The following is a 20,031-nucleotide window of genomic DNA, read 5'->3' as shown; positions in this document are numbered from 1 at the left end:
ATCAAAATGTCCTAAAAGCCTTACAGGAAAATGGAACAGTTTTAGTTGACCTTTTGGTTGGCTACCTATGCTAAGGACCAAAGTCTTTCCGCAAAATTCCTCATCACTAGAAATCTCTAACAATCATTAGGAGATTTCTTGGCAGCTACTGAGAAAGAGTCACTCTATCAGTTCTGTAGTTATTGCTTAGTGCCACTACACACTGGCCTGCACTGGAGAAATGACTCTCATCCATTTCCTTCACTCGACTGGAAAATTTGGTACAGCCATTCAACTTTGTATTTACTCCTCCTCTGTGTCTTTTTCTCAAAAAAGAGATGAGTGGTCTTCATCCCAAACAGATACATAAAACTGGACTTGGGGCTTGTAAATACAAACATATGGTGATATAAATGTCACCTCCAGCAGAAGAATCTGAAACTTGGTGAAAGATTACCAAGATTTTTGTCTGCCTGAAACCCACTAGTCATCCAGTGAAGACAACACCAATAACCAAAGGCTGCAAACTGACATCCTCCAGCATCAAAGACTGTGCTGATGAATACCCTGAAATTTGGTGCAGCCACTTACAAATGTCCCACGGGCGTAAGTTCACCGTTTAAGACCCTCCCACCCTTACATACTAAAAAAGTTCAAATCTACATTTTTTTAAAAGCATGCATTTCAAGAAATGTAAAGGTTAAATGGCCATGCTAGCAAAATGGCGTTTTTATTTTAAAAACTAATTAAATATTGTGTATTTACATCTTTGCAAAATTTATTAAGGTATATTTGAATAAAAGCAAAGTCCGGACAGAAGAAACACTCCATTTGTCCTGGGAGCCATTCCCGTTGCTATCTATGGGCCCTTCCGGAAAGTTCATGCTAGAAAGAGTTTTGGTAAAGTATTACTTTTACTGTTGACATTCATGTTCTTGCCGTACAGTTACATTCAGGTATTTAATTAGGAATGTATAATGAACAAGTTTATATTACAAGCAACATACACAAAATGCTGGGAGGAACTCACAGAGTTTTCAATGAAACTTTACAAGTGCCACAAAACAAATGTTTTGGGGAATTTTGATTTTTCAACCATCAATAATAAAAGTACGGTGAAGATTTTTTTGGGCTTGAGAAAATCTCGTCTGAAAATTGAGGCTGAACCTCACAAAATCATTAAAACTAGGAGCCATTGACATTAAGTGAGAGAAAGTAGATTTAATTTCTACTCGTGAGCTAACTTATGCGAGATCAATTGAAGTCATCGTAAAGAGCGAGTGTACGCCGCGGCCTGCCGCAGTCTTAGATCATAGTGAAAGCATTCGATAGTTAAGTCTCGCTAGAGATTTAACAACACTTACCTTGGGAAATGTCATCCCTTTCTTTAGGCTCTTTGGGTGATCGAACTGAACATGGTCGAGCATTAAGTACAAGGAAAAGATCACCACGCAGAAGATGGCACTTCCAAATATAGTGAATTGCCTACTGAGTTTCATTTCTACCTTTTCTTCACATTTAAAAGCAAAATCGCGCTTGGAATCTGCTCAATATTTTAAAGGTTCCAAAAAAAAAACCGTTAAAAGTTCGTTCTGAAGACGTAGGGAGTTGTACCATTAGACAAAACAGAATTAAACGTTTTCCTCTCGCATGCATCGAGTGGCAGAACAGAGCGGAAATCCCAAATTGTTTTTCAAACACGTCCCCTCATTTAAATGAAAAGTCACGAGATAAAACTACTGCCAAAATCTTCCTCAACTAGTCGTAGGGTCAGTGGTATCAGTCCTTCTACATATCCCGATAAAATAAAATTTCTTCGACAGGAAAAAGGGGTCCAGGAGCTAAACAAGTTGTGTTGTCGTTAGAAACCAGGCGAAGAACAACCCGTATTTCCCAACTCAGCGCAGTCGAAGTAGGCGGTATTATGACAGGATGATCACATTATTATTGTTTGTTTATTTACTCGTCTCTGTGCAGCTCTCCTCTACAGCAGTTACCATTCAAAACTGCCAAACCATAAACCGCTGGTGTGAAATCTCCGTAAATTAAGTATCAGTTGTCTGGTTCTGCCACTCCGAAAACAACAGAGTAATCTCGCCGAACTATGCTCCACAAGTATTTTTTTGTTATAGATCCTTTTACCTAAACTCTCGAGAGTTATCGGTTAAACTGCATCTACTGGTTGCTGTGGGGAAATTAACAATGTGTAGAACTTTGATCGGGCGACCTTTTTGCTTACGTTCTGTCCCTCAAATAAATTCAGCACAGGAGAACGGTCCTTTACCCTAGAAATCTTCTTCCTTTATCAATGGAAGGTCACATTCAATCCCTTGCAGAACACATCCGACTTCCTGATGCATGAAGCATTCACAATTTTACAAAAATCAATACACACTGGATGCATAGCTGTGTATGTATAGCTTTATTTATTCAATGTGAGGTCCCTTGCTGGTGAGCGTATACAAAACATCCACGCCTTCGGCCGTTTCTGGTGTGAACGGAGACGTCAAGCACAGTCGCTTCCGCCATTCGGAACCAGGGTTTTCATGTTGCCCTTCTCTCCCTCCGTCGAAACTGGCTCGACCTCAACCAACTTGCTCGCCAACATTTTTTCCCCAAAAAGGTACTCGATGGATAACGTCAATTACACATAAGGCCACCTTTTAAGATGATATCCTCCGCACAGCGCTCCAGTCAACCAGAAACGCCACCTGTTTCCCCCCCCCCCCCCCCACACACAAATATAATAGAATAACGCTCGCTTCCGTCGGAGTCGCCAGCGAGAGTCGGCCGCAGGCCGCACGCCGCCGGCGGAAGCGCGCGCTGCTGACGTGGCCTCGCGCGCGGCGGCGGCCGTTCGCTTCCCCCCGTGTGGCGGGGTCGGGGTGAGGGACCGAGGGGGAGGTGGTGGTATTAGCTGATAGATGGTGTACAGAGGGAGGCGAACGGCAGGTTTCTGGGCAAACTGCAAAGCAAGCGGCCGATTGAGCTGGAGCAGCTTATAGTCCGGTGCTGCAAACCCGAGACATGATTTAAATAGAAGAAGGAAGGAAGAGTTTAAGGTTTTGTTGAGTGTTGAATATGCACCTGTTTCCGATATCAATCTAATTGGTCCAGGGATTTGAAAAAAAAGGGCATTAGGAAATAATGGTGCAAGACCTTTAAGTGATGGGCAACCTATGTAAAGATAGTAAGCAATGTGAGAATGTTTTGGGGCTGAGAGAATGAAGAACAGGAATACCAAGGAAGTAACATCACTATTTGAACAATAGCTTTGGGGAGTAAACTCTGGGGATGTATCCACAGACCAAATTAAAAATAATTTAGTTGTGGTAAAAGTTCTGGGCACTAAATGTTTAAAATGTTTTGTGATGCGTGGAGAGCACATAGCTTATCTGTGTTGGTTAAATTTAATCAAAACATTAGAAAATTAATAAAAAGATTTAGAAAGAAAAATTTAATCAAAACATGTTGCAGGATTGGGTTAATTTAGGTTATATGTTACAAGGCTTGAGACTATGTTCTGCCCCCTCTGAGATGTTTTCACTACCAGAAGTTTGTTCACTTAGATGTGTGTAAGGGTAAAAAGTGGTGTGGTAGGAGAGCATGATTATGGCAATTGTGGAGAAGGTGTTAGGCTAAAATGCAACAACTGAGGAGGAGAACATAGCTCTACTTATGCAGGGTGTCCTGTACATAAAAAAGCTGTGGAAGTGTAATGTGTTTGGATGGAAATAGGCATATCATGTCCAGAGGCTCTGCAGAAAGTGCAAAAGACCGTGTCAATGGGTCCTATTAACATGCATAATATGGATAATTTAAAGAATGTATGATTATATAAGAAAGGATTCTGTGATTGTTGATAACTAAAGTTTGTCATGTTTTTGGCAGATGTGTGTATCTACAGCACAAACTAAAAGGACATTAAAAAATTATATTAAAAGCTGCAGAAGAACATCTTGAGATAAAAGGCTTAACTCTAGAAGTTACAAGGAGTAAATAACATTCCAACTTCAAAGGAGGATTGTTAATGGTTTGTCTAGTCTTACAATGGAGTAGTAGAAGCCTGTAAACTAATGATCAAGAGTTTAAGAAACATTGAGGATTTACCAAATAAACCTGAACTTATATGCATACAGGAAACCTGGTTGAAATCTTGTCTAAATTTTAAGGTACAAGGTTATGTTGATATAATATGCAATTGGAAAATGGGTAATGGAGAAGGAGTGGCCACTTTTGTCAAAAATGGGATAGCACTGGGGAAAGCAGTTCTTTGATCTTCTCATTACTTTTCTAACTATAGCTTGAGCTCTTTTATATTGTATGAATGATGGACTGTTTAACTTTCCTAGAAGCTTTACTATGATCCTTCACAGCTCTTTTACAGTCATCTATCAACCAGGAAATAGCTTTCCTTTTATTATTTCCCAATGATATGGAAGTTGATTCCGTGGCTATTGAGTTAAATACAGAATACAAGATATTATTATTCAGCTCAATATCCTCCAAAACAAAATGGTCAGGAAATCTACTTTTCACAAAAAAATCATCAGCTATTTCCCAATCTGCCTTTTTAAAATTCCATCTGGGAATATGAGAACCTCTCCTCTGATGCACATAGCATTGATATTCTTAAGGCCCAATTTGATAAAGCATCAGTGGTAGCAGTTTTCTTTGAGAGAAAGCTTATGATATGAAATGGACACAAAAATTGCTGATTAAAGTGGAAAAGGGGAGAACGTTCAGTTGGATTCAAGATTTTTTGTGATAGAAAGATAAAGATTAAGGTGGGTAACAACGTTCTCTAAGGATTATGAGATAGATAATTGAACTCCACAGGGGAATGTGCGTAGCCCACTCCTTTTTAATATTATGATTAATTATATTTTCTTAAGTATTAGCTCAGACATTTCCTGAGCTCTTGATGGCATAGTGTAGAAGACAGGCAAGAATATAAATTATACAGTTGAGAAAATGCAGGCAGGCTGTTAATGAGGTAGAGTAGTGTGGATGTCAGTGAGAATTTACATTTCTGTTGCAAAGATTCAAATTACTTGATTTTCTAAAAGAAACATTACACTGACAATTGATCTCAAGTTGTATGGTAAATCTCTTAAACAAGAGTCAGTAATAAAGTTTCTAGGATGGACACAAGGCTGACATGGAAGGTGCACGTGAATAAAATTTTAGAGAAATGTTTAAAAATAAACCCTAATGTGCTCTGGTGCTTAGTTGGGTGTGATTGGGCTGTGAGTAGGAGGTTAATCAAGCAAATGTATATTGCTTTAATCAGATCTGTCTTTGCTTATGGGTCAGATGCAGCAGTGGTCCTCGAGCCCCAAAATAAAGTTCAAGCTCAAGCATTGATAGATTATGTTGTAGTGCTGTTAGATCATCTCCAATTTTGGCATTACTAGTAAAAATGGGTAAAATACTTTCACATCTACGTAGATTACAATTAGCAATGATTTATTGGGTTAATATATGAGGGCAGACAGTTGGTCATCCAATAATAGCAACATTAATAGGAGCACTGTTTTCATAAACATGGATGGGAAATGATTTGGCACAAAATCTTGGGTTGTTTAATGTACATTATGGTCTCAGTGTTTACTTTTCTGTCACTCCTCCATGGTTCTTCCCTTTGCCTGTGACCTTCAAGAAAAGATCAAGATGAGGAATGATAGCTTATCAGTGGCACAGGATGTTCAGCAGTACATGCAAGGCAGACATTATGGATTCTTACATATTTACACAGATGGTTCAAACTATCCATCTGGTCCTTCAGGTGTTTCTATTTATGTTCCAAAGTTTCTTAATAGTCACCTGAAATGACTATCCAGCAAAGTATTTGCATCGAGATGGTGGCTAAAATTTTAGCCTTGGAATGCATTGAAGAAGTATACCCTGATTATGTACTTCTGTGCTCTGATTTGTTCTCGGTCTTGACATCTATTAGAGCAGGTATTGCAGTTAAAACTGTAGACCCAGACGTTCTTCTGGCTGAATTTCTCGTTGTGAAATTCTATCTGCCGAGGGAATTCACCATCATGCTTGTGGCAGCTGTTTACGTAGCTGGGGCTAATGCTAACGAAGCATTGGGGGGCCTACATAACCATATATAACCATATAACAATCACAGCACGGAAACAGGCCATCTTGGCCCTCCTAGTCCGTGCCGAACCCTTAATCTCACCTAGTCCCACCTACCCGCACTCAGTCCATAACCCTCCACTCCTTTCCTGTCCATATACCTATCCAATTTTACCTTAAATGACACAACTGAACTGGCCTCTACTACTTCTACAGGAAGCTCATTCCACACAGCTATCACTCTTTGAGTAAAGAAATACCCCCTCGTGTTTCCCTTAAACTTCTGCCCCCTAACTCTCAAATCATGTCCTCTAGTTTGAATTTCCCCTACTCTCAATGGAAACAGCCTGTTCACGTCAACTCTATCTATCCCTCTCAAAATTTTAAATACCTCGATCAAATCCCCCCTCAACCTTCTACGCTCCAATGAATAGAGACCTAACTTGTTCAACCTTTCTCTGTAACTTAATTGCTGAAACCCAGGTAACATCCTAGTAAATCGTCTCTGCACTCTCTCTAATTTATTGATATGTTTCCTATAATTCGGTGACCAGAACGGCACACAATATTCCAAATTTGGCCTTACCAATGCCTTGTACAACTTTAGCATTACATCCCAACTTCTGTACTCAATGCTTTGATTTATAAAGGCCAGCGTTCCAAAAGCCCTCTTCACCACCCTATCTACATGAGACTCCACTTTCAGGGAACATGAAGCCATCAGTGAGCTACTGACTACACATCCTGACAGCTTTGTGGTGATTGCTGGGGACTTAAACCACACCAGCTTAAAGACTGTGTTCCCCAAATTCCTGCAATATGTGGATTTCAAAACCAGGAGAGACAACACTGGACTTGGTTTATACAAACACACCACAGGCATACAAAGCAGCCCCCCGCCCCCATCTTGGCCACTCTGACCACATATCTATCATGTTAACTCCAGCATATAAACCACTGCTTAAACGTGTGAGAGCAGAGAAAAGATAGATACGGGTCTGGCCAAAAGGAGCAGCCTCCTATGATGACCATTTAGACATTGAGGAGTATGCAGAGGCAGTAATCAGCTACACAGCCAAAAGCACAAAGGATGTTACTGTGATGAAAACCACCAGCGCACATGGTTTTAAAAAGCCATGGATGACAACAGAGGTGCGTTCACTACTGAAGGCCCATAACACAGCCTACAGATCGGGGGGCAGGAGTACGCTTCGCTCAGCCAGGACTGCGCTTTCACTAGGGATCAGGAAAGCGAAAAGGGCCTACGCAGACAAAATACATGGATACTTCTGTGACACAGGTAACACCAGACGGATGTGGCAGGGAATTAAAGCTCTGACAGACTACAAGACCAGGCAGAAGACTGATGACTGCGACGCCTCTCTTACTAAAAGGCTTAACAAATTCTTTGCACGCTTTGAAGCATCAAACACTACAGAAAGGGGGAGAGCCAGTCCCTTCTTACCATCTGACCAGCCGGCTCCAATCATTGATTCAGAGCAAACACGGAGGACCCTTGCCAGGGTTAACCCATGAAAAGCTGGAGGTCCCGACAACATCCCTGGACGTGTGCTCAAGGAATGTGCTGATGTATTAGCAAATGTCCTGACAGACATTTTCAACATCTCCCTTAGTCAAGCCACCATCCCCAGATGCTTCAAAACCTCCACAATCATCCCTGTAGCAAAGAAATCAATTGTAGCCTGTCTGAATGATTACCGTCCAGTCGCCCTGACCCCCATAGTGATGAAATGTTTTGTATGGCTTGTCAAGCCTCATATCACAGCCAGCCTCCCCTCATCACTGGATCCTCTACAGTTTGCTTATCGTCCAAATCGCTCTACGGAGGACGCAATATCCACCACACTGCACACAGTTCTCTCTCACTTGGTCAACAAAGACACTTATGCCAGAATCCTGTACATTGATTTCAGTTCAGCGTTCAATACCATCATCCCGCAGAGACTAGTGGAGAAACTGTTGCTGCTTGGCCTTAACACTGCCGTGTGTCGCTGGATTCTGGATTTCTTGACAGAGAGGCCATAGTCAGTCCGTGTTGGCAGGAACATTTCTGACTCCATCACACTGAGCACTGGATCCCCACAAGGCTGTATGCTTTGCCCATTGCTGTTTACACTGCTAACACATGACTGTGCAGCCAGATTCAAGGAGAACCTGATCATTAAATTTGCTGATGATACCACAGTGGTGGGGCTCATCAGCAAAAATGATGAAACAATGTACATGGAGGAGGTCAAACACCCAGAGAGCTGGTGCAGTGACAACAACTTGATGCTTAATGTCACCAAAACCAAGGAGATGATCGTTGATTTCAGACGGTCTCAGCCTGAGCACACACCCTTCAGCATCAGCAACTCCACAGTGGAGAGAGTGGAAAACATCAAGTTCCTTGGGGTGCAGATCTCGGACAATCTCACCTGGTTCAGGAACACCACTGGGATTGTGAAATGAGCTCAGCAGAGATTGCACTTTCTGAGGAAGCTTAAACAAGCATCACTCCCCACTAACATCTTAACTACATTCTGCAGAGACGTGGTTGAGAGTGTGCTGAACTTTTGCATCACAACCTGGTACTCCAGCTGCAGTGCTGCTGACAAAAAAGCCTTGCAGAGGGTGGTTAGGGGAGCAGAGAAGGTTATTGGGGTCTCCCTACCTTCTGTCCAAGAGTTGTTTCAGAGTCGATGCCTCCAGAAGACACGGTACATCATTAAAGACCCGTCACACCCTCTCCATGAACTGTTTGTTCTTCTGCCATCAGGTAAAGGTCACAGGAGCATCAAAACTAAAATCACAAGGCTACTAAACAGTTTCCTCCCACAGGCAGTCAGACTGCTAAATAGCTGCTCTACCTGACTCTGCTTTGGACATTTTTAACTTGCACTAGACACTTATAACTTGTTTTTAACTGACATGTGGCTGTTGTGTTTTACTATTTATTGTTATGTTTATTATTTAGTGTTGTGTTTGTTATGTTATGATTGCACTGCTCCTGAGAAACGCTGCCTCATTCTGCCCTGCAGAGCTGATGTACAGTTAGAATGACAATAAAGTTTTTGAATCTTGAATCTTGAGATTGGACAACATCAGTTGAGGCTGCAGAGTCTAGGTCTATGTATACGTTTCATATGGGTTCCTGCCCATGTTGGGATTGAAGGAAAGAAGGTGGCAGATATTCTTGTGAAGTAATCATTTAAAAATAAGGATATACATGTAGTGGTGCCTTTGCATTAGGGGGAAATGAAAGTCATTTTAAAAATGTATTCAATCACTGTATTCAATCACAAAGTTGGTGTCAGGAAAAGAATGAATGGCACTTATATAAAATCCAAAATTCCATAAGGCACAGGAGCAGAATTGGGCCTTTCAGCCCAGAGAGTCTGCTCTGCCATTCCATCGTGGCTGATCCAGGATCCCACTCAAATTCATACACCTGCCTTTTCACCATATCCTTTGATGCCCTGACCAATCAGGAAACTATCAACTTCTACCTTAAATATATGCACAGACTTGGCTTCCACCGCAGTCTGGCAGAGCATTTCACAGGATTACTAACCTCTGGCTAAAAAAAATTCCTCCTTACCTCTGCTCTAAAATTCCTCCTTATCCTCAATTTTGAGGCTGTGCCCTCTTGTTCTGGATAGCCCCACTATAGGAAACATCCTTTCCACATCTACCTTATCTAATTCTTTCAACATTCAGTAGGTTTCAATGAAATCCCTCCCACCCCTGCATTCGTCTAAATTCCAGTGAGTACAGGTCCAAAGCTGCCAAATACTCCTCATATGTAAACACCTTCATTCCCAGAATCATCCTCATGAACCTCCTTTGTACTCTCTCCAAGGACAACACATCCTTTCTGAGGCAGGGGCCAAAAACTGTTGAGAGTACTCCAACTATGGCCTGACTATTGTCTTATGAAGGCTCAGTATTATCTCCTTGCTTGTATATTCTAATCATATGAAATAAATGCTAACATTGCATTTGCCTCCTTTACCACAGACTCAACCTGTAAAGTAACCTTCGGAGAGTTTTGCACAAGGATTCCTAAGTCCCTCTGCACCTCTGATGTTTGAACTTTCTCCCCATTTAGATAATAATCTGCACTATTGTTCCTTTTACCAAAATGCATTATCATACATTTCCCAACACTGTATTCCATCTTCCACTTTTTTGCCCATTCTTCCAATTTGTTTGTCCTGCTGCAATCGCATTGCTTCCTCAACACTACCTACTCCTCAACCTATCTTCGAATCATTGGCTAACTTTGCCACAAAGCCATCAATTCCATTATTTAAATCATTGATTGACAAGCAACGTGAAAAGTGCTGGTCCCAATACTGACCCCTGAGGAACACCACTAGTCACTGGCAGCCAACCAGAAAAGGCCCCTATTATTCCCACTCTCTGCCTCCTGCTTGTCAGTCTTTCCACATGCCAGTATCGTTCCTGCAATGTCACAGGATTTTACCTTGTTAAGTAGCCTCGTGTGGCACCATATCAAATGCTTTTTGAAAATCCAAGTAAGTGACATGCACTGTCTCTCCTTTGTCCGCCCTGCTTGTTACTTCCTTGAAGAACTCTTGACAGATTTGTCAGGCCAGATTTCCCTTTACAGAAACTATGCTGACTTTGACCTATTTTATCATTAGTCTCCAAGTACTGTGAATCCTCATCCGTAATAGTAGGCTCCAACACTTTCCCAACCACTGAGGTTAGGCTAACTGGCCTGTAATTTCCTTTCTTTTGCCTCTCTCACTTCTTAAGAGTGGATTGACATTTGCAATCTTCCAGTTCTCCGGGACCATGCCAGAATCAAGTGATTCTTGAAAGATCAAAAATTCTATATGATAGGGTCTTTTACGAGACTTTTGGATAGGTACATGGAGCTTAGAAAAATAGAGGGCTATGGTAACCGTAGTAATTTCTAAGGTAGGGACATGTTTGGCACAACTTTGTGAGCCAAAGGTTCTGTATTGTGCTATAGGTTTTCTATGTTTCTAGATCATGACCAATGCATTTGTTATCTATTCAACAACCTCCCTCAGGGCTCTGGATGCAGTCCATTTGGCCCAGGTGACTTTTCCACTTTTAAGACCTTTGAGTTCGCCCAGCACTTCTTCTTTTATAATAGCATGGGCTCTCACTCTTGCTCCCTGACACTCATGAACCTCTGGCACACTGCTAGTGTCTTACAAAGTGAAGACAGATGCAAAGTACCCATCAAATTCATCTGCCATGGGCAGCTACATTTGTTGTCTCATCTTTTAGTCTCATTTTTATAATCAATCCAACTGCCCACTATGGGTGACAATGGAGCTGCACTCTACTAAATATGTTCCCATTTCTGCAGTTCTTGGATCCACACTCCCTTTTTGTACATCAAAACTAATTGCTAATCCTGTCATCAGGCACACCCTAACAGTGTGGGCCCAGTTCAGAAAGCATAGTGGTCTCCATAGCTTCTCTCTTTCAAGTCCTATTCTACTTAATCATCTCTTCCAGCCTTCTATACACGATTCAACATTTTAAGACTGGTACAGAAAGGGCATGAGATGCTTTAAAGATCTTTTTTTAGACAACTGTTTTGCATCATTGGAACAACTGCCTGCAAAGTTTAATCTACCCAACACTCACTTCTTTAGATATTAGCAAATTAGACATTTTATCCACCCTCTGATAGCAAACTTCCCTGAGACACCTGACACAAACATCATTAATATGTTTCTCTGTATGAATCCATTGCGCAAAGGTCTAATATCTTTTACCTGCGACAAGCTGGTAGCTCTGAGGCAAGCCTCTCTTGACAAAATTAAAACTGCCTCGGAGCAAGATTTAAATTTTTCAATGACAGATGATGTATGGGATGAATTCTTCAAATTAGTTAACTCAACCTCTTTATGTGCCCGCCACTGCCTGTTACAGCTCAAGGTTGTACACAAGGCCCATATGTCTAAAACTAAATTATCTCACATTTATCCAGATGTTAATCCCTGTTACGACCAATGCAAAAGGGGCGAGGCTCCCCTTACCCATATGTACTAGACATGCCCTAGTTTGGAAAAATACTGGGAAGATGTCTTCCAAATTTTATCCCATATACTTAATTACAATTTGGAACACAACCTTTTGATTGCTCTTTTCAGCACCTTTGAAGAGGGGGATGTACACCTAAGTCTGACTAAATGTCGCACACTGTCATTTGCTTCTCTGTTGGCCAGGCACGCAGTTTTGCTCAGGTGGAGGGATGTTGCCCCACCCACCCACGCTCAGTGGCTCAGGGACATCATGTCCAGTCTACACCTTGAGAGGGTCCACTGTTCAATTCTCAATTTGGACATGAAGTTCCAAAAGATGTGGGGACCCTTTCTTGAATATTTTCAAAATTCCCAGCCAGACTAAAGGTCCATTTTCTCTCCCTTTCCTCAGTACATAAATCCCTGACCTCCGGCATTTTCCAGTAAAACTCTTTGAACTCAAATTTGTTATCATACAACAGCCTATGTATTAGAAAAATACACCTTCTCTATACCAATGCAGCTCTGTGGGGACAAAGGTTCTGTTTTTTTTCCTTTTTGCCAATGCATTTGATGGCATGGAATTGGGGACTGGGAGGGGTGGGGCAATAATCAAAGCATGTTTCTACTATGGGTGCATCTCTTTCATAAATGTGAATTGTATATTTGATACATTTGTTATGCACTGCACAATTCTCCTTTATGCTATGTTCTCTTTATTTAAAAATTAATAAAAATATTGTTGGAAAAAATTAATCTGCTATTTCTTTGTCCCCCGTTACTACCTCATCAGCAACATTTTCCAGTGGTCCAATATTAACTCTCAGCTCCCTTTTACTCTTTATATAATTGAAAAAACTTTTGGGGTCTTGCTTTATATTTTTGGCTAGTCTGTCCTCATATTTAATCTTTTGGCTTCTCATGGCTTCTTAGTTGCCTTTTGTTGGATTTTAAAAACTTCCCAATAATCCAAGTTCTCACTCACTTTTGCTACCTAATATGCCCTTGACTTGGCTTTTACGCAGTCCTTAACTTCCTTTGTCAGCCACAGTTGCCTACCCCTGCCATTTGAGAACTTCTTCCTCTGTAAGACGTATCTATCCTGCACCTTGTGAACTATTCGCAGAAACTTCAGCCATCTCTGCTCTTCTGTCATCTGCATTAGCGTCCTCCTCCAATCCATGTAAGCAAGCTCCCCTCTCATGCCTCTGTAATCTCCTTTATTCCATTGCGATACTGATATGTGTGAGTTATATTTCTCCCTCTCAAATTGCAGCATGAATTCAATAATATTGTGATGACTGCCTCCTAAGGTTCCTTTATGTTAAGCTCCCCAATAAGATCTGGGTTATTGCACAACACTCAGTCTAAGATAGCCTTTCCTTAAGTGGGTTCAAGTACAAGATGCTCTAAAAAGCCATCACATAGGCATTCAACAAATTCCCTTTCTTATGATCTGACATAATTGTTTTTCTACCTTTGCAATTCAACATTCTCTGACCCTATTCAAAGGTTGGTAGGAACTCAACTGGGAAATGGGTATAAAAAGATAGAAGAAGTTATACTCAATTACATATTGGACATACAAGGTTGAATAAGACCTTGTTCAGAATTGATATGCATGATACAGGCATCTACAGAGTGGACTTGTCAAGAACCAATGCAGTATTTGAATGCAGTTCTATGAGGTGCGAAGGAAATACCTAGTGGCTAAATTGAAAGCTTTGGAACAGATCCAGTTTAACATGGAAAGTTTTTTGGGATATCACTGCCTTTATAATGTACATTTGATTTGTACAAGTGTGTATTGGACTTTCTGAATAGATTTTTCGATTTTATTTGAGTTTGAGATTTTGTTGAGGGGTAGAGTTTCGTGGGTATACTTCCTGTCTCTTTGCTGCACACTCCAACTCAGTAGGTGGTGGTAATGCACCTTATTTGGCCTGACAACTGCTATTAAACTTTACAAGATGTTCAACTCTTGGGATAGGATCATTATGGGTAGCAGAGTAAGTAGCTCGATGCTGGCTAAATAATTGACAGGAAGTACCATCACTGTCAGTTTAAATGAACAATGGAGTGAGGGGGAAGAACAGTATCCATGTCTGCAGTGCCTGTCAAAGGATAGGAAATGTAGGAAGTAGAAATATTAGATACAAATATACAATGGGTGGTCAGAAAGTACATTGTATGAGAAATATTTGGACATGCTGGTAGACTCATCAATATCAACATCTAAACAATGCACAAAAGCAATCAAAAAGGCTAATAGAATCTTGGGCTATATAAAGTGTTCAAAATCATTAAGGGTATGAGTTAGGTGGATGCCAGCTGCTACTTTAAAATTAATACATCAACAGTGACGTGGGGCCATAAGTGGAGACTGGTTAAAGGGAGATTTCAGACTAACATCAAGAAGCATTTCTTTACACAGCAAGTTGTGGGCACTTGGAACAAACTACCTAGTTGTGTAGTTGACAGTAGTACCTTAGAGACTTTCGATTCTAAGCACAATAGTTATTTCAACACACGATGTGCATCAGAATTTGGCAAGCTTTGTTGGGCTGAATGGCCTGTTCTTCTCAAAAACTTTCTAATGTTAAAATTGCTGTAGGTTTTGGTAGCATCAATGGTGAGATTAGAGAAGTTAGCGGTTCAGTCAGCTATGGGAGTCAGAGTTATTATTGCCCCCTTCATTGTGCCCTATGGTACTATTATCTACTGAGAACATGTAATTCAATCTGCCTGCCACCCTTCTAGACCTCTCTATTTTCTGTGCTTTTCTGACATCCAGTTTTGGATAAACTGCAATTTTGTGCAGCTGTACATCAAGATTAAGTAATTGCCCTCTACTGTTATAATAAACATCTTCAATTTATTATCAGCTCCAACCCTTCAAGTATTATGGGCTATTCATAGCATTAAATAAAATACGTAATTGCTGGAAGTTTAACAGGTCATGAAACAAAATAAACGTTGCAGCTATTGTAGTTATCAATCTGTCCCTCTCCACCCAAAACAAACAAACAACCAAACAACACTCCCACAAATACCCAGATTGTGGCTGGTCATTTCCAGAGTTTCCTCATTGTATTTTGTATTTATGATTTACCTAATTCATGTTACAATTTATTTTGCAACTACATTATTTTGGTTAGACCAGAGATGGTTTAACAACTTTAACTATTCGGCTTTCCCTGTTGAATTTCCTTGGTTCCAAGTTTCCTTGCTCATTCTTTCACCCTTCCTATCACTACTAATCTCTCTGCTGATATACCAAACATGTTTTCCTCAGGCCTCTTGATTATTTTTCTCTCTTTTGCACCTGTAGTTCTGCAAAAATATCAAAACAAAATTTCTTTCTGAAATCCTTTCCTTTTCTTTTCCACGTTCTTGACAGCTTATCTTTGTAACTCCTCCAATCCTTCAAGATACCTGCATCCTGTGAATCTGATCTTTTAGGTGTTGATATTTTAAATATTTCCATTAGTGATGGTTGCCTTTTATGAAAATCCATACCCTGGATTTCACTCCAAAATATCTTTGCCTTTCCACTTCTGTTCTTCTAAGATGCTTAAAACAAATGAGATCATTTGTTCTCATTAATTATTTGATAATGTTCTACCACATTAAGCATGTTATAAATGTTAGTTTTCTTTACTAAAGCCAGCCTCCTATCACAAGCTTTAGGTCATTGTTCTGAATATCTACTGCTGAGACTGAACAATGCTTAATAGATGTATATGAAATAATGTAGTTTTTCCCATATTGTAATTTGTGAAAGGACTTTCTGTTTCCTGTCCCTTTTACAATACAAAGGATTCATACATAAAAGTTGAAGCCAACTCCCAGCAGGGCAATCATATTTTGCCATCTCTGTTTCCTTGTACCAGTCCACCTGTTTTCTCTCACATGGTCACCAACTCCCTGTCGATTCTTTTGCCACTTGGATCACAAAACAGGCGATTTGCAAATAGCCCCTCAACATACCAACACTGGAAGTTGGTAGACCTAAAAGAAACCTGGGCAAGCTCTGAACAGATAGCACGAGGTAAGGGTCAAACTTGAGTTTCTAGAGCTGAAATGTAGTAGAACTTAGAAGTATTTTAAATAAACTGAATGAAGAGTAACTGGCTAAGGCAGAACAGAAACATCAAGGTCAGGAGATGCAGCGTTTCCACACATTATAGCCTTATTTAAAAACTCAAAAACACTTCAGAATTTTTTTGTTTTATAAAGAATTTGGTTCATTGATGGAAAAAAACCTATATTAATTTGGTAAATTAGACGGGCATTTTGACATTGTGAATTAAACTGCTCAATTTTCCTCCTTGCACTGGATCCAGGCAATTTATTATATTACATAAGGTGCAAAACTGGACAACAAAGATTTTGCTTCCTGAAGACCTTTGGGCGTATCTTACAGGTTTTGGGCAGCTGATTATGAAAACCTCCATGAAATTTCCCTATCACACACCTTTTTAAAAAATGTCTTTATTTGTTATTTCAATTCATAGTTCAAGTCGATTAAAATGTTGCCCACAATGTAAGCTGAAAAGTTTCCCACCTTGTCCTGTCATGGAGCATTTGCCCTGCCTGAGCATGCCTGGATAAATTTTAGTAAAACAGAATATGGAGCATAGAAGAAGCAGACAAAGCTGCATGAGCCAGGAATGGAAAACAACTTTGATATTGATACAGATTTTGAACCCTTTATGTCAAGAGAGCCTCATCTGATAACTTAATCTGAATTAAATGACCATGTCAGAGACTTGGGTTTGTCAAAGGCAAAAGCAGAATTACTGGGTTCAAGACTGCAGGGATGAAATCTACCATCACCAGGCATAAAAATTCTCATGAAGCATTTCGACATTTGAGACAGATGTTTCCCAGAATAACTGATGCCAGGATTAAGGAAGGCACTTTTGTTGGTCCACATATCAAACAGGTCATCAATGACAGGCAATTCGAAGAACTTCTAGAGGGACCAGAGAAAATAGTATAGAAGGCATTCAAGGATGTTGTTGAAAATTTTCTTGGCAACTACAGAGCACCAAGATACGTGCAGCTGATTGACAACATGCTTCATGTACAGTCGGCCCTCCTTATCAGCGGGTTCTGCATGTGTGGATTCAACCAACCGCAGAGTGGGAAAACCCAGAAGTTCTCTCTCCAGCACTCACTGTTTGAGCATTGTTCGCCTCTACTTTGTTCGGTCACTACTTTGTTTCTGTGAAAAAAATGGCTCCTAAAAAGCAATTACAATAAGTGGTCAAAGCAATTCCGCAAAGGCTAAGGGGGAGCGTAAAGTGCTATCTCTCGCCAAGAAAGTAGAAATCTTAGATCTTGAAGAGTGGCATGTCACTTGCCGAAGTGGTCCTCAGCCCTCAACCTCCACAGATCCTGACTTTAGTATTACTGAACCTCCTCCAAAGCGTCCTTATTCCCTAAACAATACAGTGTAACAACTATTTACATAGCATTTCCGTTCTATTAGGTATTATAAGTACTGTAACCTAAAGATGATTAGAAGTATTACTCGTTGTTTGAGCATTGTTTGCCTCACAACTCGTTCGTTCACTACTTGTGAATGAGAGGAAGCTACTAAGGGATGGCTGGCTAGCTATGTAAAACACTACAGCCTCAAGAACTTAAAGATCATGGGAGAATTAGGATCGGCTGATGTCGAGGTGGCATCAGTGTTCCCAGTAGAGCTACGATGGTTGCGTCTGTACTGAACATGTACAGACTCTTTTTCCTTGCCATTATTCCCTAAGTAATATAGTATAACAACTATTTACATAGCGTTTACATTGTATTAGGTATTATAAGTAATCTAGAGATGATTCAAAGTATATGGGATGATGTGTGTAGGTTATATGCAAATACTACGCCGTTTTATATGAGGGACTTGAGCATCCACATTTTTTGGTATTTGTGGGGGGGTCCCAGAACCAATCCCCCGTGGATAAGGAGGGCCAACTGTATACAAAACTATGAAGGGCACCATATCACTGAAAATACATCTTCTGCATTCCCATTTAGATTTCTTCCCTGCAAATCTTGGCACGGTCTGTGACGAGCGTGGTGAAAGGTTTCACCAGGACATCGTGGTCATAGAGAAACGGTACCAGGCAACTGGAATCCATCAATGCTGGCTGATTAGTGTTGGACACTTAAATGAGAAGCCTCAGAATTGAGTACAAACAAAAATCATCAATGAAACATTTTTATCTTAATTGAACTATTGCAAAGTGTCAGCACCATTATGCAATTAAATGCATTATATTCAATAAAAGTTAATTTGCTATTTCTCTGAATTCCTATATTATATTAGTAATCTGAAATTATATTTGTGTTCAGCATCAAGGAGTCTAAATTCTTAGGAAGCAACACTTCCATAAAAATTTGTTGTGCAATGTAATTGAAGAAACAAGTGGAAACAAAGATGGTGTGCATAAACTTCTCAGATCAATGTCCAGTCCACTTAAACATGAGACTCATTTGTTTAGGCTAGTAAAGGCTATGTTATGGGAAAATTGGACTAGCAGTTGCTGACAATTTCATTCCCATTTGAAAATATATATTCCATTTATATTTTTATCTAAGTAATCTTCTAGAAATTTACAGAATGATTCTGATCGCTTGGTAAGATAGGTATAACAAAGACTAATGGAAATTAATCCAGATAAATGAGAAATAATTCTCTTTTCAAGGACAAATAAAGGTAGAAAGATGAACCCCTAAGGAAAAGAGGGTGTACAAGGATCCCCAAAAATGGAAGTTTAAGTATATAAAGGGATGAAGAACAATGCCTGCTTTAATTAGCTTGGACATAGAATACAAGATGAGAGGTTATGCTTTATTTGTCTTTATTGTGCGGGAGAGAATTACACAGCTTGTTCTAGTTTGAAAAAAATCTAGCACTTTAGGTGGAGTCTGTGGTGTGGAGGAGGATGAAAAAAATATATTGCAAAAAAGATGCTGTGTTGCTGAAAGAAGCATGCTTTCCATTCCACAAAAGTAGATTGAATTATTCCATTGTTGATATCATCTATCAGCTGAGCTTTGAGCTGAGTTTGCTTTCTGTCCAGCTCTTATTAGTGTGTTAAAATTTCTCAGTCTACAAAATGTGCTTTTATTGCATATTGGTAGCTTTTAATAATTTGTCTCATTTATAAAATGAAGCAAACTGTTGTATTCTCATATTTTTAGAAAACATATAACATTTGTGTTTACTTTACATTAGTTGCTTTCATTTAAAAAAACTGACATAATGAAATAGATACAGAGTAACTTCGTCCTTCAATAAATGAAATTTCAGACCAATTTGACAGAAAACAGTAAATGCCAGGACTTTATTCCTGCGTGTAGCTTTTATCTTGATTGTATCAAAGTTCAATTTTCTGTTTACTAGAGTCAAGATAACATTTTACACAACAATCACTTGCATTTTTACTCATTGTAAAACTTTTGCACCTGTGAAGTAACATTGGAATCAGGTTTATTAACATTAGTGGCATGTTGTGAAATTTGTTTTGTGGCAGCAACAAGACATTCAGTACTGTGCAAATGTCTTGTCAGCAAATTTATAGTTGGCAATTGAGCAGGACAGTCATGTGTGTAGAGAGGGTAGAGCAGCGGGCTAAGCACACATCCGTAAGGTGCACCAATATTAATTGCAGTGGGTCCAGGTCCTTGCTGAGACAGGAGTTAATTCTAGACATAACCATCCTTTCAAAGCACTTCATCACCATAGATGTACATGTAAATGCTACTGGACAATATTGGAGTATAAAAGTTGCAACTTGCTATTTGCTAGAGAATGAAATCTTAATAATGTAGAAGACAATGGTGTGTTAATGAGAGGTAGCTAAGAGATGTAGATTAGAACATGATTAAGTCAATGGGTAGAAACAATAGT

At 39.9% G+C, this 20,031-nt stretch overlaps 1 protein-coding gene and 1 long non-coding RNA gene across 3 annotated transcripts in view; one reads left to right on the top strand and one right to left on the bottom strand.

Annotated features, from left to right (window-relative positions):
* man2a1 (mannosidase, alpha, class 2A, member 1) overlaps positions 1–2,718 on the bottom strand; it is a 102,487-nt gene extending 99,769 nt beyond the window's left edge. The window contains exon 1 of the mRNA XM_059969506.1: positions 1,344–2,718. Within this exon, the coding sequence (XP_059825489.1) occupies positions 1,344–1,478 (135 nt within the window). The 5' untranslated portion in view covers positions 1,479–2,718. The remainder of the gene's footprint in view (positions 1–1,343) is intronic.
* LOC132393981 (uncharacterized) lies at positions 204–19,269 on the top strand. Of its 2 annotated transcripts, none has more exons than XR_009512130.1 (3): positions 204–260; positions 766–879; positions 18,153–19,269. It is a non-coding gene; the product is annotated as an uncharacterized LOC132393981 (long non-coding RNA). The 2 variants fall into 2 exon arrangements; XR_009512129.1 differs by having other exon boundaries at positions 221–585.
* Positions 19,270–20,031: the final 762 nt, after the last annotated feature.

The sequence above is a fragment of the Hypanus sabinus genome, chromosome 5, assembly GCF_030144855.1.
Source record: "Hypanus sabinus isolate sHypSab1 chromosome 5, sHypSab1.hap1, whole genome shotgun sequence".
Lineage (NCBI taxonomy): Eukaryota > Metazoa > Chordata > Chondrichthyes > Myliobatiformes > Dasyatidae > Hypanus > Hypanus sabinus.
Note: the sequence above shows the minus strand (reverse complement) of the source record. Positions and strands in the feature narration are given on the sequence as shown.